We start from the raw sequence: 21,913 nt of genomic DNA on the forward strand, positions 1-21,913 counted from the left end.
CAAAAACTCATGCAATCATTGCCTCTTCCTGAGCCAGGAAAGTGACACCCGAGCAGCAGCCAGCTGGCCAGCATGGTTGTTGGGGAGAGAGGAGGGGGGTCAGAGCCAGTGAGATAGAAAGGTAATGAAAGACGGGTGGAGGTGCTGCACTCATGGCCTCCTGCTCTCTTTTGTGTGGCAGTGACCATATGCTGGCACACGCGCCAACGCTTCACCGGAGATGGGGGACCTGAGGCGGCACGGAAACTTAAGTAATGGGAGAAGTCAGAGCCAAGGCACGGTGGATTATAATGTTACAATGAGTGTTGGTTTTTACAACTATTTTAAAAATTCATCTCAGTGGGGATGGCTACACAGACGATACATTTGCAAGATTATAATCTCTATATATTTCATAGTTTAGTGAACAAATATAAAAATGAAAGTGTATGTTCATAATTTATTTCCATAACACTTACATGTTTCCCTGACACCAATTAGCTGATTAGCTCCTTACATGACGTGATGGAAGCCGAGTACAGTTATCTCTCCATAACACCACCCCTCAGGTCACTTCAGCCTCTTAACTCTTATTAATTACATTAAATATTTCATCCGTTTTACGTGATCTTTAAATGTAACAATAAACACAGATACTGTGTTTTAAACTCTATACATCCTTATTTGACCTACAGGATAACTGTTTATGCACATGAAGGCCATCAGTCCATTTCTTCCAGCAGCTGCACAGTTTCCTTCAGATCCTCCACAACTGCATCCACATCTGCATTGGTCGTCCCCCTGCCCACGCTCAACCTCAAGGCATTAGCTGCCACCTCTGAGGGGACGCCACAGCTCAGAAGGATATGGGAAGGCCTTATGGACAGACAAAGTGCAGTGCAGGAGAGTTATGTAACTGCTGTCAATATGGTGCTTGGACAAAAGCATAAAAGTTGAAAGAGGGACTCTTTTTACCTGTTTCCACTGTCTGAGTGGCAGGCGGCGCCAACGCTGGCCAACAGCCTCCTACAGTTGGACAATACCCTCCAGCCTAAAGCGGGAGAGAGAGAGATTAATCATTCAAAGCCTTTGTAGTTTACAAATAGGGTCATGAACTGCCTCTGACAAAGGACACTGTTCTGGACTGGCGGGCCAAAATAGACATAGGACAGAGACGGAAGAGTCATGACATCACCTTGTAATCTTGGGCCCAGGATGGACACGTTACATGTGTTAGGGAGGATATCAGAGCCAGGGTAATGGCTGTTGAAGCGGATCTTGTGTTTAAAGACGAACTGAAAAGGAAAACATACTGAGGGTATGCTTTTTAAATGTAAACAGGGAAGCAACAGAATAATGACAATATAGGTTATCATTTTTAAAGTTAAATAACCAAAATCCCTGTGGACCGCAAAACATACTACAGTTCAAATAATCTCAATCACACCGTAAACTGAACGCTGAACATTACTATTTACATCTATCACAGTCACAAGAACATGTGACATGGTTCATCTCTAAAAGGAAATTCTAAATTCAAACTTACCTTCAGTCGTTCTTCCAAGAAAAGTTTGGTACTTCGCATGTGACTCTCATAGTCTGACAGATTACAGGTCACCAGTTCTGCAGCCTAACAGACACATAATAAATCAGACTCTAGTACAAATTAGGCACAAAATGACATGTTTGGTGATGTCAATGGCTCCGGTCTTTTAAAGGGGAACTTCAGTATTTTTTCCTGGAGCCTCTTTTCCCACAATTTAGTGACTAGTGGGAACAAGAATGTCTGACAATTGGTCCAGCATTGAGTGAAAGCGCTGCAGTGTAATCGAGCACTGCACTGTCAATGTACGTTCACTAAAAGTTCCTGTTTTTGCCACTGACAGGTTCAGATTGTCATTATACTGTAAGTGTCTGACTACATTATGAAAAGAGGGTGAAGTCTTGTTTCGAAATCTCGCTAGAGGTGACTTGTTGCCAGACGACAATGGAAGATAGCTTAGTGTGGTCAAAAAGATTCTAAACAGGGGCTGAGTGGTTAGAGCAGTCGCCCGATGTAAAGAGGCTGAAAGTCCTTGAGGCAGCAGCTGCGGGTTCGACTCCGACCTGCGGCCCTTTGCTGCATGTCACCCCCTCTCTCTCTCACCCCATTTCCTGTCTGTCCTATATAATAAAAGGCTTGAAAAACTGCCAAAAAGATAATCTAAAGAAAAAAGATTCTGAATAAAAACGATGGTTCACGTTTGCGTGTTTCTGAACTGTGCCAGCAAAATGTGGAGTTCCAGTGTGCAGCTTTCATAGACTAACGTCACCTCTGGACAAAGATAGGCTAAAGTTGTGGGTAGTTGTGGATCCTAACACTCATGTAATACTGCACCTTGTAGTCTGCAGTTTGACTACTGCCAGCCAAAGAGGAGAGGAAATCTTACCAAAGCACATTTTCCTGAAGAAAAAGGCTGTTTCAAGAGTGGAGAGCTGCAGACAGAGCTAATGCTATTAGCTTAGGTTACTGTGTCCCGCATCAGTAGACATGAAAACAAGGCAGGATGACAGCAACTTTCCATTTCTATAGTGGAGTCAGACACCTATAATAACAATCTGAGCCTGTAAGGGACAAAAACACTTAGTGGATGTACATTGATCTTTGCTATTGCCCCGCATGATCACATTGCAGCCCGTTTCACGGCTGTAGCGCTGTCACTCAATACTGGACCAATTTTTAAAATGTTGTTCCTATGAGTCACTTAGACAGAAATACATGGTTGAAATATACCAAAGTTCCCCTTTAATGCCTTTGGTTAAAAGAATAAGTCATTATCAAGTGGTACCATTCTATTGCAAAATCAAGTGTCGGGTATAACCTCTACGGTATCAACACAACACAATTCCTTTTGTTTAAGATTTGTGACTAGCTGCCAAACTGTTTAGACAAGACATAAATGATCCTACTCAAATATGCACCATTAAATCAGGAAAATAAAACCTAATTTAGAGCAAAGTTTATAAAAACCTTCAAAAGAATTGATAGTGAAATCCCTGTAACACACAGAACAGGAAACATACCTTTCCCAGACCAGCAATCATTGGTGTGTTTTCTGTGCTGTAATATTCAGAGAGAGAGAGAGAAAATAGACTCTTGTGTTAACACGTGCAGCTCTCTGATCTTGGCCGTTGAGTCATGTCCCTTTGGTACTTAAAGCAATTCTTACCTTTCTCGCATTTTTACAGTTTTCTTTTGTAATCTTAAAATGCTCCTAATAAGCGTGTGGCACACTAAAATGTAAAAGATATCCACAAGGTGTTGAAATTTATCAATATTCAATTCTCATTTATTTCTGATGAAAGTCTGACCAATCATTTCATTCAGTCCGAATCAAAAGATTTTCGGAGCTTCCTGCCTGTCAACCGTCGCTCTGTTTTACTTGCGCAGCTCACTTCCTCACCACACCCTTGGGGGGAGGAGGAAGCATCAGAGGTCAGGCAGGGGGGAAAAGGGCGGGACTTTGGAGGGAGGCGGAGTTATTCATGTTCAAATTTTTACTAAGTGCTGTGCTTTCTTAATTATTAATCGAGTAAGACAATGCAGTATGTTACCCTGGTCTGAAGTTTCTCTCCTGTCCTCCTCCAAAAAGCATCGGATACAATGGTGTTCTCGTTCCAGGGCCGTTCACGTACAGAGCACCAATCCGAGGGGCATAGAACTACAAATGTCACAAACCTGTCAATTAAAGGTTTTATGTTTCCGTCCTGATGACGAAACAAGATATTTCATATAACAGATTCCTGACCTTGTGTCCCACTATGGTGAGATAATCCACTCCCAGTTCACAGGCGTCAACTCTGATTTTCCCCAGAGCCTGAGCAGCATCAGTGTGGAGCAGGATCCTGAGCCCGTCATGCTGCTTGTTAAGAGATTTTATTCTCTGGCTGATCTCTTGGACTGGCTGGAAGTGTTTCAGCATAGAGTCAGGGCAAATGAGACACAGAGCTTTTTCTTTTTACATTGCAGATGTATTCAAATCATATTTAATATAAGATGCATGAAAAGATTTGTCTGCCTCATCAGCACCAAGTCCTCCTTCAAAAATTGACAAGATTGTTATTTCTAACATTTTTTATGACAATAAAAGTAGAATCTCTCTATGATCAGTATTGTAAAGAACTAGAGAAGAACATGGAAGAGGCGTCAAAGCCTCGACTGTATCTCCCTCTTACCATGATGACGCCTGTCTCGTTGTTGGCCAGCATGATAGAGATGAGACAAGTGTTGGGACGCACCGCAGCAATGATATCCTCCACCTCTACACGGGCTGTCATCTTAGACACAGGCACATATGTCACATCTGTAACAAAACCACAGTTACCCAAACAAGTCAAGAAAAGGAGTAAATGTAAGGAAGCTAAATAGTGAGATTTACATGTCTTTCTTTATTATAAAGCAGGCAGAGGTGCTGTATAAATATGCTAAATCAAGAGAAATACACACAGTCCGTAATCCAAAACTGTGTCTTTAAATGAGCCGTCAGGACTTCTGTATGGTTGTGATGTCACAACTATACTTTATATAGGTAGAACGTGCTGCTACAGTGCTGTCAGAGTGTTTCAGACAGAGGGTGAATACAGGAACAGTATATTCAGACAATACAAGTATGAACCTAAAAATGAGGAGAATATGGGACCTTCAAAATAAAGCCTGATTTCTTAAACAAAAAATATTCTCCTGGCATTAATCTGAATTCAACATGACATGGATCTCCTACCTGCCTTGCCATCTTTCCGTAGGTGCTCAGCTACCAGCTTAACCGAGTCATGTTCCACATTAGAGGTGATAATGTGAGGAAGGCCATTGCTTCCATTCTGGTGCCCTTCACTTTGCTCTGCAGCTCTGCAGCTTCTCCTGAAGTGCTCTACAGCAGTGTGGAGCACCAGGTTATTGGCCTGAAACAAGATTTGTGAGCTGTGAATAAACCACTGTTGTGTGCATGATGTCACTATTCTGCACAAAATATTTTTACAACATCACGCAAAACCAGAGCAACAGTACATGATTACCTCTGTTCCACCTGATGTGAAAATGATGTCTTCTGCTTTACCTCCAACCATTCTAGCCACATTGTCTCGGGACTGATTAATTATTGCCTTGGCTTTAGCACCTGGAAATAAAATTGATTTATACAAAAAGCACTTTTTTAGTGTTTGCACACTGAGATAGAACAATATTGGTTCCGCACTGAAAAGGCAAATTAGGGAAAAGCAGTATTAGCTCACTGACAGTAAAGGAAATTATTTCACGCACGCACACGCACGCACACGCACACGCACACACACACACACGCACACACACACACACACACACACACACATCTTTACAATACCAACATCAATTCAATGGCATCCAATGAAGGTCTGAAATATTCTTCACCTGCTATATAACTGCTACTCGGGTTTCCCCAGGCGTCCTGGAGGGCTTCAGAAATGACCTGGATCACTTCTGGTTCCAGCGGAGTAGTGGCATTGTAGTCCATGTAGATTCTACATTACATTAAGTACATCGGAGAGAAATTTCCCAACTCATTTCATGTAAGGTTGTGTATTACAAAACTAACAAAACATCAAATCAATCACTTAGTTTAGTGTGAATGATGGACTGCTACAACGTGACCAACCCAAATCAAACTTTCCTACCTGTCTAGATTCATTTCAGAATAATGTTGAAAGGTATGGTCAGTGAAGGTGTGACCCTCTACCGAGATGACGGCATCACATTGTTTGGCCATAACAGTCCTAGAGAGGGAGAAATCACGAAAACGTATCATTTTTGCAATGATGATCAAGGATCTTTATGTATTTACCTATTTTACCATTGCATACATTTAGTTACTCTTTGGACTTTAATGAAAAAGATATGCAGTGTAAAACTACTCATAAGATCAAAAGTTACCCCCAGTTCCATTGGGGTTTTATGTGAATTTAAAGAATATATCATGACCGTTTTTTTAAGTTATTGTATTAAAGTATTAGTAGTATAGAGTATTGACGTTTATCTATCCTATATAGATATGTATTCTATTGTTGTTTTCTATTGTTTTATTTATTTAATTATCTAAGAGAAAGTTCTTGTTGTATTGTAATGTTTTTTCAATAAAGATCAATAATAAAATCAGAAGAAATATGTATACATATATATATATTATTTGTACTGGATTTCTACTTAAACACGATATAAGTGTTACAGCAGTGAGACTTCTACTCATCTCTCTCAGTGTTTTAATGATTGAGGGTGAAGCTACATTGTGTTACACAGTATTAGTATTGCAGAACAGTGATTGACAGCAGCTCAAATACAAAGTGTAACTTAATCTTGATGGTTCAACTAAACTGTCACAACTTAGTGGATATATCGGAGGCTACAGAAGTTTATTACAAAGTTGATTATGATATATTATTATATATAGATAGATAGATATATTATAACATAACACTGGTGTCCAGTCTCTTCTTTGAGTCCACTCTTTGACATTACATCATGCTGTCAGCAGTATTTACTCAGCTAACGTTAAGTTATCGGCTTACGTTGTCTCCCCGGTCCCAACTATGCGGTTCACGTACACACGGGGAGACACTTATAGCCCAACTGGACCCTGAAAACCACCTGTATCATGCCCGTCCGGACCGTGGTGACAGCCAGCTGTCGCAAACTGAAGGTAACATCTGTTCACTTTAGCTAAGCTAGCTACCGTCGCTAACTCCCTTTTGCTAACAAGCTTGCACTTAACTGCTCATCTGCTTTCAAGCTCGCAACATGTTCTCGTTGGTGTGTCTGACACTGCAGACTGAAAGGACTGTCTCAGTGTCGCACCTTGTGAAGTGATGTGAAGGTGTCTTGGACAGATTTGATGTCTGTGTCAATCATTAGCCAGCTAGCAGCTTAATGGGCGGATGAGAGGCGCTTCGCTGGGTTGCCAGGTGTCTTAAAGGGAAAGCTGCAGTTGAAGATGACGCCCGGAACCATTTATAATGTGTAAGAGTTCAACGTTATTACACATTAAGTGGTTTATCATGTGGTTTCTACTGATATACCATTCGGTCACCATATGTATTATTTATTTTAACACTTAATAGGCAGGTTAAACTGCTTTTACTGGCAGCAATCCTTGTTTCAAAAACCGTAAGAGTCAGGATAAACCTTTTTAGTCAGTCTACGGGATAAAGCTGAAAGATGATTCGAGTCTAGTGGATGAGCATTTAGAAGAACAGCGTGAAACATAAAGATAAATCTTGTATGAACAGTCCCACAACGCTGACATGCAGACACGGCAACTCTGGATTCTGCCTGCATGGTCACAACAGTGCAATACAGTCGCATTATGTTCACTAACAAATAAACAAATATATGATTAGAATATCGAGCTAAACCACAAATCCTGTATTTATTTGTGCTAGTTAAAGATAAATAAATGATTGGTCATGTGTGGATCCTATAAAGAAGAGGAGTCCATGACTTTGTGTTGCATAATTTCCATGTTTATTTATTATATGACAATGTGTTTAGTGTACACAAACATTTGAAGCTAAACTCCAACACGCAGAGACACTGACTGAACTACTGCCCATTTAGGATTTTGTAAATGGGTGTAACTTTATAATACACTGTTCACAGCAATCATGTTTATATACAGTACAATGCAAAATCATTTGAGAAAAGAAATGTACTTGTGAAAAACAAAAAAGTGGAAGCACAACAATGTAAATGATATTCCTTGAAAGGGGGGAGATTAGAAAAAGTAGATTTTGTGAAGACTGTCAGAGCATATTAACAGTAGATATTGAAACCAGAGTGAAAAGTGACGCACAGCATTACTCTGTACAAGATGCAATGCTTAACAGGGCCATAATGTACCAACCTCTCCTCACACGTCAGCCGACAGATTATTACAGGTAAATATCCCACAACCTCTATTTGGTTCCCTGATAATAACCCACCTACAATCAATAAGGAACCAGATTGTGAAAACAAAAGACAAGTCAACATAGCCACTCCATCAGAATAGGTATTTTCAAATATCAATGTACATTCAGTGTGATTTATTTTGTGTAACTGGACCAACAAAACTTTGGTTGGCTCACATTAAAAGGCCCAATGAAAACACTAGGAATGGAGTGGAGCAATAGCGGGCTCACATTTTAAGATTGGGTTTCAAAGAAAATGAGAGAAAAAAGGAGTGCTTGACACAGTGTAATGTACAGTACAGCAGGGTATTCCCTCAGTGATGATGATAGCCGGATAAAATACAACTGCCAAGAAAGTCTGTGATAGACTTGGATCATAACACTGATCACAGGACTTGTTACACAACAAACAAATGTTATTAACAGACCGCAACTACTGACAGTTGTGCATGTATGTAGGCTTGTAAAATGTTTTTGATTGGATCACTTCAAAATATGTCCACAACACATAGAATACTTTCCAGGGTATTGTGCCATTAGATAGAGAGAAAAAAAAATAAATCATATTTTTGCTTTTAACAGTTCAATGCTTGGAGATGTTGTCCTTGTATATAAGTGAAGTGTCACTACTGTCAGTGAGCATGCTCTCTAGGCTGTCTGACCTGAGGCTTGCTCACACCCACAAGCTGCATCTGTTGCTTGTTTTTGAACAGCTTCAGTTTCAGACTCCTACTTCATGTGAATAGAATGCAATAGAAAATGCAATTCCCATCAAAGATCATATGAAGGTATTAAAACAGTTGTACAGTGTTTATACTCGCACTTATACACTGTCGACAGCTTTGATCGTTTCCACTGAACGCATAACTGTGTAACACAATCCTCACACCAAGTATACTCTGTGTTATGGACATTCTGTACCATATCGCCATATTAGATATGTAACATTCACACACATGATACCCTTTTGTCTGAATATGTAAGTGATGATGAAAAGCAAGAAAGTGATGTGGTATGATCTGCAGACACTTCCAGAACAGTATTATAGCAGCATGGAGGATGTAGTTTCAAAGCAACTGGTGCCAAGGCATACTGTAAAGTATGATTGAAAAGATAGGCACTACATTTAATCAATATACATATCATTCAGAAAACCAGTTTCTTATTCTGTACGGTGAAGAACAGTTTATACCTTTTGATCATTTAACAAGGTAGCTTTGTGCAGCTGAGGATGGACAGAGCACGGTAATATTCTCTACCTAATAATATATTGACCTTGTCAGATGTATATGATGTTGGGTCAAAGGTCAGATGCGACTATCCTAATCTTTAAGGGAATAGTATTATTCAAGTAACCTTCATCACAAAGAAAGTGGCCAATCATAAAGTTATTAGACTATTTAAATAGCATTACGGGGACAGTATGGGTTGTACTATTCAAACATTTAAGGAACTCATATTAAAAAGTGCGGTGTGCAGAAATTGCACGGTACTACTACTTTAGAAATATAAATGTCTTTGTCAATAAATACATGCAGAAATAAATAATAAAGCTGTTAAATATCTAAATATATCACATTTTAAAACAAATAAAATTCAGGTAGAGAATGAGATTTAAATTGGGAGGATTAATGGTGATGACATTTCATTCCCTATTGTGTGAATACCCTTGGTGCTCCTACGAGTAGCTAAAACGACATGGATTGATGAAAATTCCACAAGAACATGAAGTCTATGATGATATGCTGTTCCCTGTTCAGGCTGTGTGTGCTGAAGTTTCTAAGAAGTTTCAGGAATAGGTGGCAGATAACTCAATGTCAGGACCAGAAAGAAAAGAGAATTATTGGAAAGAGTTACACTCAACTGTCATTTTTTTTCTTTTTGTGTGTATTTTCTATCTGTACGTTGTATGCAAACCCGTTCAGACACTGTATATAGAGCTGTAGAGTAGAGAAGAATCTGCATGTTTTTCTATTTACTGTTGCAAATGTAGCAATGGGATCTGTACTGACATGGCAGCTTTAGGTCATTTTTTTTAAGGAGTAAATGTGTAAGGCTTGATGTGTCACTGACAACAACTACAGTACATTACCATACGTATGTAATCTGAGCGAAGAAACTGTTGCTACTTCCTCCATTTTCTCCAGTCAGCCAGCAATGAATTTACCCCAGTACAGTACAGTGACAGCTTTTTGAAGAGGTTCTTCAGACTACGAGACTCACGCTGCAGCAAAGGCCTGACACAAAATGGGCGCTTTAGGTGCTGAGGACACTAGTGATAAACTGAGAACAAACAGGGGAAGGATGGTTGTTGGTGACTGTGGTGGGGGGATGGGGCTCAGCACAAGGGGAGAGATCAGGACAAGGATCTATGTACATCTTAGTCTCTGTATTCATCCCTCTCTCATGAGATCTGTTCAGAGTCTTGTTTCACATCCTCATCGGTCCGGCTCGTCTTCTCGACAGCTTTGACCTGAGAGGCAGAGAAGAACACTGATTTATATTAAAGAAACATTATCCAGTTAAAAGGGTTGTGTTTATTTTTGGTGCCTTTACCTGATTGTTCCAGCAAGGAGAGGATTAAACGCATACAGCCAGTCATGCATTTCTTTGTCATTAGTGGCTTGGAGCAATATTCCACGATGTTCTGTACACACGGCAAATGTGTACAGGGTCTGGTGAAAGAGCAGAAAAAGTGTATTATACCACACCAGAGGTTTTCAGCCATAAGAGCGCTGAAAAAAAGAGGGCATTTTGGATAGTTTGTCTATTTACCAACCTTCAGCATTGCTTGCTGGTCCTCACTGTACTCCACCTGGGCAGAGGAGAGGTTAAGGATAGCCCGCTCCACAGAGTCTCTCTCTGTGTTGTAGATGTAGACGTACGGCCGCCGCACAACAACATAGCGCTTCACCCATCCGTTGGTATTTGGCTCCAAGAAATGTAAGTAGCCCTTCTTTGACACAATTGGGCTGCGAAAATAGAGATAAAATATTACCCCATGTGAAATCAAGATCACAGCACAAAGTCATAAGCTGTGTCCGAAATTCCATACTAACGCGCTGTGTAGTAGGCTAAAACAGTGAGAATTTTTAGTATGTCCAAAATATTTGTATGAAACCAATAGTACGTGAATTTCACACTACGTGTTTTTCTAGTGAAAAATGAGTAGGCAATACTATGCTGGCATAAATATCCCACAATGCAATGCAGTAGTAACGACAACATTCAGCAACATTCAACAATAAAATGGACAGCAACATTTATCAATCTATAATGCCAGTAACCCTTCAATTTACATTTGTACATATAAAAAAAAAAAAATTGTCACCTGCAACAATTGGACTAGTTGCTTACCCTTTCCAGTAATTTAAGCGTTGTCTGAGGTTTGTACCGGTAACCATGGTTACCCGTCTCTAACCAGCAAGGAGGCTCTCAGAAAGTGAGGCGGTAATTACAGCTTAGTGTGTCCGAAAAGATACATACTAATCACCATAAACCATAGAGTCTTTGGAGTTACTGTGGCAGACTCACCTGACTCTAATCTCCTGGATATCAGGAAAAAATCTGCGGGTCCGTGGTTTGATTTCAGCGGTTCCGTTGATGGACTTCTTGGCCTCTGCGTCCTGCTGTGTGTCAGGGCTGGGGCTGACAGCACGAGAGCAAGGCTTAGGGGGCCTGCAGAACAGAAACAAAGGTCTATGTAACAAAGCAAATTCTTACCAAACATTTCACTCAAAAGAAGAAAAAAATGAGTCTGCACTACACAAAATGTGGCTAACCCAGACTGCCACACACAGCAAACGGCCACGGCTACCAAGAATGACAGTTAATACATAACAATAACCATATAAATGCATTTTAGGATTGACCTGAGTTCTGCATTGCCATAGCAACCGTCAACCAGCGAAGGGCATGTTGAAGAAGGTGTGATTGTGTTGAGAGCAGAGATTGAAGTGGAGTCTCTCAGCATTGTGACGGACATCTCTGAGATCTGTAACACACACAAACACAGATGCACGCTCGCTCAACTGTGATGAAATAACTCACATTCATCAGGTTTTCATGTTGTAGGGTTTAATTTGGAGTGTTAGAGCACTACCTTGCTTTCACTGGCGCTGACACACACGTGGCTGTATTCTCGGTTGAAGGAGTGAGTGAGCAGCCGCAAACACTGTGTGCAAAAGACAGAGAGCTTAAAATGGCTCCTGAGGTTTGACACAAGATAAGTAAAATCAGTAATATAATAAAAATGCACTCTGACCATATTTCAATTTGACATTAATGCATAGACATTAAGGTAAATTTTGTACAGACTTGACATGACAGAGGTCATAGAACAGGAACAATTCTTATCTGGCAACAAAATACAATCAAGACTGCACTTAAGTCAAACATGAAATTCAGTCTTCACTAAATAATGATGGCTGACCTTGGCAGCAAGCTCCCTTTGCCTCTCAGTGGTGATTTCAGAGCTGCAGCTGACCTCCTGGTCGACCTCGGGGGGCTGAGGAGACTCACTCAGGTCCTCTGTGATGCAGGTCTGCAGAGACTCCTGGCCCATAAGCAGGGTAGACTCCAGTTTCTCCCTCAGCAGGAGGTAATGCTTAGTCTTCTCCACCTGGGAAAAAGGGGAAAAACATCACAATCATTGACGATGTCCCTTGCTGAAACTTGGAGAGAGTTGTAAGCAATGTTTGGAAATGGTAGAGGAAAACAGTTTATTTGACAAATTCCAGTCTGGTTTCCATCAGAAGCACACCTGTTTTCAATACCATAAGTCATAATATTTGACATAAATGCTTTAGAAAGTGGGTTAGGATATCAGGTACTGTACAGTTCTTGGTTTTTGAATGGTTTTCTTCCTATTTTTCTAATCGTAGCTTATTTGTATCCTTGCTGAAGAAACTGTCTGATTTTGCTCCTTTGACCTCTGGAGTTCCTCAAGGTTTTATCCTGGGTCCTGTCTTATTCTGCCTTTACATGCTTCATTGTACGCCAGTATGTCGATGCTGATGCTGTGCCGATTTTATCCAGTTTTATGTATTTGTAAAACCAACAACTTTAAAATGAGGCTACATTTTTTTATTTGCAAGAACAAAAACACAGGTATGGATACAGGTGGATATAGAATACTAAAAAATGTGTGGTGGTGAATAGTTGTTGCAGGGAAGCAGCTGTGTGGTGTCAATTTGGGCATAAAATCAGTTATTAATGATATTTGTAGTAGCAGGTATAATTGAAACAAACAAAAGGATGGTCAGTGGAGAAATAAGAGCAGATAAATAAGAGAATAAATTAACAGAAATTAATGAGAGGAGACTTAATTCAATTTAATTTCAATAAATCATCATATTCTCCTAATAAACATTTCAATGTTGTGTCTGAGTGAGTTTTTTCACTGCCTCTAAAGAGTGTGATATACATTTATGTGTTAATAGAATGTACGTGTGTATGGTCCTATGTGTTTGTGTTTGTATGTAAACGCACATGAATGTTATGTGGTTTTAGCTCAACGGCAACTCAAGGGATTTAAGAACATTTAAATACTTTCACTGAATTATTCTGTTAAAAAGATTAAACCACTATGAGACGGTGAGATGTTGTCTGTTTTTCCAATTTAGTAAAATAGCTTTCATGGCAATAGATAGGAATACCAGAAGTGATGTTGTGATTTGTTTTTGCCATGAGTCAAGTGTGCCCAAGTCTCTTAGTATGCACAGGGACAGTGGACAGGGGAATGCTGCACCCGAGGAACAGTGATAGTTTAGTAGTTATTTCTTTCCAGGAGTGTTGTAGTGGTGGGCAGAGCCAGAGTGCATGGAAGAAGTGGTCAGTTGTGTTAAGAGTACAGTGAGTGCATGTGTCTGATTCGGTAAGTCCCATCTTGTGTTGTGTGATATGTATTCTGCATTCCTGTGTTCATGTCCATGGGCATTTTGAAGGTATTTTGCTTATTTTGCATCCAGAAGTCATTATGGTTACTGATATTAAGATATTCTATCCATTTGTGTGTTAGAGGAGGTATCGTGGAGTCAGTTGAAGATAAAAGGTTTGTTTGAGTTAGCAGTTTTATTAATGTAGTCTAATAATAACTATTATTATTTGATGTGTTGGTGTTTGCCTTGTTTGCATGCTTTAAGTAAGTATTTTGTACATATCGCCCTTACCCATCATACTTTTTCATTAACTGTTGGAAGGTAAGTAAAGTATTGATTCCAAAGATGTGGTGTTGTAGGTGTGTTATGTGATTTTCCTTCCATTTGGTGCCTGTCACGGGTGATTTGTTAACAAGAAAATCTGGGCTGTGCCAAATGAGTGTATATGAGCTAGGTGACATTGTATGGTTTGTCATTTTATTGACTTTCCACCAGGCTGACAGAGTTGTAGCAATTACGGTGTTTTTAAAGCGGTTGTGTTTTTTATTAGTGTTGCTAAGGAGGAGGTAGATTCTTGATTGCTATTTCTTGGCATTCGGTCTGTTCTATATCCAGCCATGAATGATGATGTGGGTTTTGTAGATCCATTTGGTGATAAATTGTAGTTGGTTGGCTTGGTAATAGTGCTGAAAGTTAGGTCCCTCTCGCCCCCCTTGAAGTTTTTATTTTTGTAGTGTCAGTTTTACTCTAGGTTTTTTGTTTTTCCAATATAAGTTTGTCATGAGTGTGTTCCTGTGTTAAACCATTTGACTGTGGGTTGGACTTGGACCATCGTGAATAGGTGATTGTTTTTTTGGTAGTATCATCATCTTTACAGCAGAGATTCAGTTCGTGATGGATAGTGGAAACGTCATCCAGCGGTTTAAGTCGTCTTCTATTGTTTTTAAAAAATGGAGTGAAGTTGAGATGGAAGAATTCTGACAATCTTGGAGCTATTTTTATACCTAAACATGTCATATTACTTGTGGTGAGGGAAACGTGGGGGTTCTGAGTCGTGTTATTCCAACTATGCTGACACAGTGGATAAAAATAGTTGAATTGTTCCAATTTAAGTCAGAAATTTGGCTCCATTATATTACTGGTGTTATAGATTATAGACTGGATGTCTGATAGTTTCTGTAGTTCTTGTCTTGAAATTTTACACCTGCACTTTGGTTTCCTGGCCTCTAACTCAAAGTTGCCTTCAAGAAACCTACAGTAGGGCTCATTTTATATTCCTAGTTGAGCTTTTATGTGAGTTATTCAGTCCTGTCATTTTAATCAAGAAACATTGCAGCATTAACACAAGAACTGTTTCACAATTACAATTAATTCTAAATTCTGCAGCACGACTATTAAGAGTTCTCAGCCTTTAAATATGGTCAATACGAACGTCTTTCATACTTTAGAGCTTTCCTTTAATAACTTGTAAATGTTGTTTTTTTAAATGACGTTATGCAGTTTTTATTCACATTGTATTCATATTATGGCTTTGTAGTAAGCCTAGTAAGTTCTGTTTAAATAATTGAAATCATTATTTAATTAAAACCTTGAAGGACAGCTGATTTCATGACAGTATGGACACATTTATGGTGAAGGCTGGTAACCGCAGCATCACCTCAGGTCACCACATCCGAGTGCATTTCATATGTACAGTACATTATATGTAAATCAGGGGCCGGATCCTATTTACCAAAGTGGACCAAGGGAAAAAAAGCTTCATTCATTTAGATGTTTAAAAAAATAGATGATTTAGAGCAGGGGATCAGCAACCTTGACCAAGGGTGCCACCATTGGCACACGGTAGCTTAATAAAAGGCATACCTACAGCAGCGAGTGGGTAAGAAATGTTTTGGGAAATTTGTAGCACTTTCTCATCTGCATGCCAATTTACCTGTTTTCACAGCCACTGGCCGGTAGTTACGGTAGTCTGACTGACTTTTTCCTAGTGAAGCTTCATGAAGCATTTTCTTAATTTAATGAAGCCACTGGAAGGAGGTCTTGGTTTAAAAAAAAAAAGGCTCAAAGACGGATAATTTTTTGTGCTTTCAACCCTTTTTTGAACAGGGAGTGCCATCTAATGGTCTCTGGAAATAAAGAAAATACTTCATATAGTTTCATGAAGCTTTGTTTGGACATCACTACTTTTTCCCCTTTTACATTTACAAAGACCTGCCCAACTCTGCCTCTGATTGCCTAGTACTCGTCTGCTTCACAGAATGCACCTCATATCAAAAAGGTTGCCTGATTTAGAGACACACGTATCAGTAAATGTATGTTCAATAAATGAGGGCCATTAGCATCTGTGTTAAGGTGTTAATAACCGTGGCTTATTCTAGAACAGAAAACTACATAATGCCCTTACATCTTGAAGGAGGCTGAGTTTCTCCAGCTCCCACTGGTGGTCCAGAATGAGGCTGTCACTGCGGGGCCTCCACCCAGCCAGGTTCTCCTCCCCACGGACGTAGGCCACTGAGGTGTCCAGCACCCGCCTTCGTCTCCTCTGCATACCTGGAGGGGGTCGTGCAGGGTTATAAATGTTTGCAGAGATGAGCTCAATTCAAAATGGTGACTTTGTCTTGAATCTCACCTGGACTTCCTGCATCTGCCAGGTTACATAGGCTGACCTCATAAACCCCAGTTACACGGTTTCTATAAAAAAAAAATAATAATAATAAATACATACTTAATCAGCAGAGTACACAGGAGCTACATTATGTTTTTCATAGTTTAAGTTTCAAACTCACCCATCTGCCGCTCTCAGGCTTCCAGTACCAAAAAGGTTTCGGATAGAGCGGGAGGCAGAGAGCTTGGTGTCTCGAGAGTAAAACACCATGCAGATATCTTTGGTTATGATTGCGGGCTGAGTGCAGTTCTCCATCTGCAAGTGATAAGAGAGGAAGGCTTTTTGAAATGAATCCTGTAGAGTAATTCACACATCACCTCTTCTACTGTAAGAGCTATTTCCCTCATGAATGCAGGCATTGTACTATACAGTACCTCCAAGTAGGCTGAGAGAGTCATGTAGATCTTCTCCCCATATGGAGTGACTCGGTTTAGTAGCAGGGAGTTGTGCATGGAGCTGTCCCAAGCGGCCTCGAAACGGTAGAAAGTCCTGAGGTGATCCGAGTTAAAAGAAGCCAAGAAAATGAATCAGCAGTCAAAGTTTAAGCCCTTCACATAAGCAACAGGGTTAGAGCGAAACCCACGCTAAAGTCTGTCAACCTAACAACAGAGATGTTGAAGAGATAGTTGGAGGGGTGGTTCTACGAGTTACTTATCCACAGTCAGTGTATTATCTACAGTAGAAGGTAGTTGGTACGCCGCCAGTTTGGAGAAGCAGACAGGAGGACAGGCATGGAAGCTCAGCAATGTTCTGCTGTGGATGGGGGCAGCAGCTAAATGTATTTCAGCCACCTAAAAAAATCTATATCATTGTTTGTTTGTTCTTTACTCTTTAAAACCACAATCTACGGTAGATAAAACAATGACACATCCCCACATCAAAATTGCAGAACTATCCCTTTAACTTAATAGTAACATTCTTCAAAAATTACAAATATGTATACATAAAGTACAGAAAGATGTGGACTAAATTCTGATTTCATAAATTGCAAACAGAATATTATGATTTGTAAGTATTTTTAAAATCTCAATACAACAAAATTGCCAATGAAATCGTTTTGCATGCAACAGGCTGAGTTGATGCTCTGCTTTGTACAATACATCACAGAGAAGCAAAGAAAGCTGAGATGACTATTAGTACAGAAAATGGTAAGTGGGGATTAGAGACAGCCAGAGGAAATGAGGGACAGGGCAGTGAAATACCTATGGTCAACTCCCAAGGAAATGCTGTGAGAAAGAAGAAATCAGCAAAAGAATAGAAAGTGAGAGTCAGGTAGTATGCTGTGGTTGTGCGCTTGTGTGACTGGGATGGTGTTTTTCACACTGCTATCTATTATGTAAACAGTGCCATGGATAGTACAGCTCACCCATAAGAGACCTTTGAGAAATCCTGTAGAAGGTGCTGATCGAGAGATGCAATCTCTCATCCTGCTCTACCATTGAAAAGGTCAAATAACACATGGCCATACCTCAAGCAAAACAATACTGCTTTCTGTTACGCCTCTGATTTAGTCCATACGTTAATGTACACGATTTTTCCCATTTCCCCCCCGAGGGGAAATAAACACACATACTGAAACCAGTTATTCCTCTGGCCTGAATCCCGGTACAGCCTTAAATTTAAAAAAGATAATCCAAGCATGAATTGTAAAAGGAAACTAATGTTTCTGTAAGCCATAAAAACAAGCTGAATGGACTCTTCATGAGGTTCAGATGTTGGGCCCAGTGGCCTGGACTGAGGTGACCTTGTGGGAAAGTGAACAATGTGTCACCCAGAAGAAAGCAAACAGGAATGAACTGAGTTGACTCTGTAGTGAGGAGGACTGCAGCACTGTGTGAATAATGGGAATTCAGTATAGAGATGGCCTGTTTTTAAGTAATTAGCAAGTGCATTAACACACACACACACACACACACACGCTTTTTTCCCAGTAGTAGAAAAGTGTTCGCTTACACTACAAGTAAGCAATTTCCTCTGCGCTACAACAACATGTGCTTCTCTGTGTTTTACTACCTCCTAAAAACGCGGGAGCCAGGATTGAAGTCATGCTGCTGGCGCAACATGTGAGGAGCCGTTTGTTTCTGGTGTTTGGCAGGGTTTCAATGAGGTACAAAATTTAAAAATATTCACAACATTGCAGCAATTTTGAGCAAAGTGCTACTGGTGAGGTAATGATTCACTGGATTACATTTTAATAGCTGCATTTTAATAGTGTGCCAGAGTGGGTACTGTAAATGATGTGATCCATATAATGGCACTTGAGTAATAGTGGATGACTGGTGTTCCTGTTAATATTCTGTAGCTGTGATGGGAAGTACTCTCTCTCTTGCAGGTACTTTAACCAAGAAAATTATATCCATGGGTTCAAAATATTACTTCACTGCAAAGGTCAACAATATGAAAATATAAAACACAGTGAAAAGGGCATAAAATGTGTTTTCATCATTTTCTGAATATTCTTGCTCAGGACAGGATGCGTTCTTGTCTCAAATCCACTGTGTTATAATAATGGATCACTTACACCCTCTACTGTCAAGTGCTCATACCTCTTACCCCGACTCATCTTTTTTCAGTACAACAACTGTAAAATTTAGTGTGAATAAATCGACATCTGTAAACAACCAGGAGAAGGAACCTTTTTAAAATGTCTGCAACTTTTAAAAATTCTGCTTCTATCCAAAAGACGAAAGCAAGAGTGACCAAATATTGACAGTACACTTTCTAAAATCAGCCTTATTAGATACTGTAGTTCCTGCAGCAACTGCTCAACTGGAAACAGAGAGGGTGCTACTGGCCCCACGACACCTCCAGCAGAGACATAGCCAAGGACAGTCCACCTAAAGCAAGGCCAGCCATGCAGACCCTGTCACATAAGACGCAGCCTGACAACAGCTCAAACACACACCCAGCGCAGAAAGACAACCAGGGACATGCAGAACCACACACCTCATTTGAGGGGGAGAGGGGGAGAAAACAAAGAGCCACAGATGAATTGCTGACATGAATGGCAGAACAGGAGAGAGGGTAATGAAATCCCTGAGGCTGAGTATGAATGACAGGGTGTGTGGACAGGATGTTAGAAAGATGAGGTTTAACTTAAGAAGAGAGTTAACTTAAGAAGAGAGGCAAAATAATATACCTAGGCATGTCCGAATCAAGAAACTGTCTGCAAAAGCAAAAAACAACATTCTGTTAGTGGACTGGAGGGAGAAAAATGTTAGCATCCATATATACCTTGATGTTAGTCTCTGCAACACTGAACGGAGACCTCACTGGACCACAGCCTGACCCGGTGCAGTGCCCTTAAAGCCAATTCTTGGCCACTGAGGCCATAACAGGACAAACATCGAGGGTGCAGCACCGTGGTCAAGGAAAGGCTGGTTGAGTAGGGCCACCGAACAGTGCTGCGTGCAGCGTTTGGTTGCTTTAGAAGAAAACTCAGTAAACCCAGGTCTGGGTGCTGGTGTTGCTGGTGTTGTTAGGCTTTTTGTTGAGTGGTTGGGAAAGCAGAGGGATTAAGCAATGAGCCAAAAACAGAGGGTCGCAAAAAATAATGTGTTGGCAAAAATCCTTCACAGTTTTCATAAATGGAACTTGGGTTATATAATATTTTTGGCTGAAGGACATAGACAATCTACACTGATATATTGTTAATATACTGTGAGATGAACTGTATGTTACTTGTTCCCACTTAGGAGTTATTGTGCCACCAAACAGTGGTGATGTTAATTGTAAGTGATTTTGGATGGTCAAACCAGTGAAGAATTAATGGTGTTTTTTTGGAAAAACTACATAACATATCAGTGGTTGCCTTATTCTGAGGACACCAGTGTTACAGACACCTACTGCCCCCTACTGGCTGGCTGCAGAACAACAAAAGAACATTACACATTTCACCACAATTGGAGCAGTTGGGACCAAGGCCCATCTTGTTTGTGGAAACCCCAGAACATATTTCTTTTCTACAAGATGGCACAGTCACAAAGATCTATTTAATGCATTTTGTCCTATGACGTTAGTTAAACATTCTGTGTTCATGTCAGTATAATATTAGTAATGACATTGGTCTGTTGGGTTGTTGTTTCCTGTAGTTTTATGTTTCATTCAGACCGCACCTTCTCCCTGCTACACTACAAACTAGGCTGCAATCACACAGCTCACCCAGAAACACCATTTTAGGGCTTTAAATTCAGTCAGTCAGTGCAAGATTAACAGACCTTTTTTTCACCATTATCTCCAGTCTGTGATTCTTAAATGGTAAGAGTTTTAATAGAGTAATGATGGAATGTTACTGTCCAATGTATGGCGTCATATTGACTCTAAATACAGATTGTTTATGGTTTGTTAGTGATTTTAAAATAGTGACACATGCTGTTAAGTAACAAAGACATGCATTTTAAATTCATACTGGTGTGCTACTGAAATAATTAATTAATTAATTAATGAAGGTCTGTTCATTCAACAGTGAGATACAGTAAACTGAGGGTGCTTGGCAAAAAATGTATGATTCTTGAAGTCTATAAGCAGGTCAGTATTGGTGTTAATAGATCTAATCATGGCTGAGAGATGAGATGGGTTAGTGGTAAGGTGAAAAACAAGGTGAGATGCAACATGTAGGTGCAAAGATGACAATCAAACAAACAAAAAGCACAGATTAACACCAAGGAGGGTCGCACTGCCAGCATGAACAAGTGAATTCATAACTACAGAAGTGGCAGACTCTTAAATAACTCTTTGATCCACTCAGTCAGTCTGGATGTTGTATGTGTCGCATCCTGTGATTAGAGACAGGAAACTATACTCATACAGACACAATAATAAAGATAACAAAAGAACTTGCTGATGTCTGTTATAACATTCCAGTTGTGCGTCTTCTGCCATGCTGTTGTATGACAGCTGGTTCACTATGCCATGCATTTTTGCCTGTGTGCCGTGTTCCAGTGTTGGAGCTGTCACAACAGTAACAAAGTGATAACAATGTTGTTGACAGAACAATCTGAACAATAGAGTGGTTTGCAAAATCAGTGAAGAATAAACAAACATATATGTGAATACACTGTGTATATAATACTAAAGTTGAATTCCCATTGACCATATATATATTGAAAATCTAATAAAAGACGGGCTAGCTCAGTGTTATACTACATTTGCAAGGACCTGGCTGTTTCCATCAAATATCTTCACCAGTACGTACCGGTCATCTTGCATGGGCCTTACATACCCAGCAGACAAGATGTTGAGAGAGAGAATATTTGGGTCAATTATGGTCTCATCAGCTTCAGGGGTGTTGCGGAGACGACCTAGAGAGAGACGCAAGTGCTCCAATTAGAACATCCTCAAAGCAATTTCAGTCAAAAAATTAGAACAGTTTTATAAACAAGGCAATATCACTGTTGATGTGACCTTTCAGTTTTCAGAGTAAGAAACCCTGAAAATCAAA

At 40.0% G+C, this 21,913-nt stretch overlaps 2 protein-coding genes across 10 annotated transcripts in view; both read right to left on the bottom strand.

Annotated features, from left to right (window-relative positions):
• Window positions 1-419: 419 nt before the first annotated feature.
• On the bottom strand, window positions 420-6,899 carry scly (selenocysteine lyase). The gene is made up of 13 exons (XM_083939417.1): window positions 6,839-6,899; window positions 5,665-5,763; window positions 5,402-5,511; window positions 5,032-5,132; window positions 4,740-4,917; window positions 4,195-4,322; window positions 3,768-3,923; window positions 3,574-3,680; window positions 3,043-3,079; window positions 1,526-1,609; window positions 1,175-1,274; window positions 955-1,030; window positions 420-855 (listed from the first exon to the last, which is right to left on the bottom strand). The coding sequence occupies exons 2-13, from the start codon at window positions 5,754-5,756 to the stop codon at window positions 702-704; spliced, it is 1,323 nt and encodes a 440-aa protein (XP_083795543.1). The 5' UTR covers window positions 5,757-5,763; window positions 6,839-6,899; the 3' UTR covers window positions 420-701.
• Window positions 6,900-7,659: 760 nt separating this feature from the next.
• The window catches only part of kif1aa (kinesin family member 1Aa), a 43,966-nt gene continuing 29,712 nt past the window's right edge, over window positions 7,660-21,913 (bottom strand). For 5 of the 9 annotated variants that reach the window (XM_083940395.1, XM_083940393.1, XM_083940392.1 and 2 more), the window contains 13 exons: window positions 21,668-21,773; window positions 19,613-19,639; window positions 16,848-16,962; window positions 16,595-16,728; window positions 16,438-16,499; window positions 16,213-16,358; window positions 12,362-12,550; window positions 12,032-12,103; window positions 11,802-11,923; window positions 11,464-11,607; window positions 10,709-10,901; window positions 10,486-10,604; window positions 7,660-10,402 (listed from right to left, as the gene is read on the bottom strand). In XM_083940395.1, the coding sequence (XP_083796521.1) occupies window positions 10,360-10,402; window positions 10,486-10,604; window positions 10,709-10,901; window positions 11,464-11,607; window positions 11,802-11,923; window positions 12,032-12,103; window positions 12,362-12,550; window positions 16,213-16,358; window positions 16,438-16,499; window positions 16,595-16,728; window positions 16,848-16,962; window positions 19,613-19,639; window positions 21,668-21,773 (1,472 nt within the window). In that variant the 3' untranslated portion in view covers window positions 7,660-10,359. Of the gene's footprint in view, window positions 10,403-10,485; window positions 10,605-10,708; window positions 10,902-11,463; window positions 11,608-11,801; window positions 11,924-12,031; window positions 12,104-12,361; window positions 12,551-16,212; window positions 16,359-16,437; window positions 16,500-16,594; window positions 16,729-16,847; window positions 16,963-17,675; window positions 17,700-19,612; window positions 19,640-21,667; window positions 21,774-21,913 lie in introns of all 9 variants that reach the window. The other 4 variants (XM_083940396.1, XM_083940398.1, XM_083940397.1 and 1 more) reach the window with 1 other exon arrangement.

This window comes from Echiichthys vipera, assembly GCF_963691815.1.
Source record: "Echiichthys vipera genome assembly, chromosome: 3".
NCBI classification, from domain to species: domain Eukaryota; kingdom Metazoa; phylum Chordata; class Actinopteri; order Perciformes; family Trachinidae; genus Echiichthys; species Echiichthys vipera.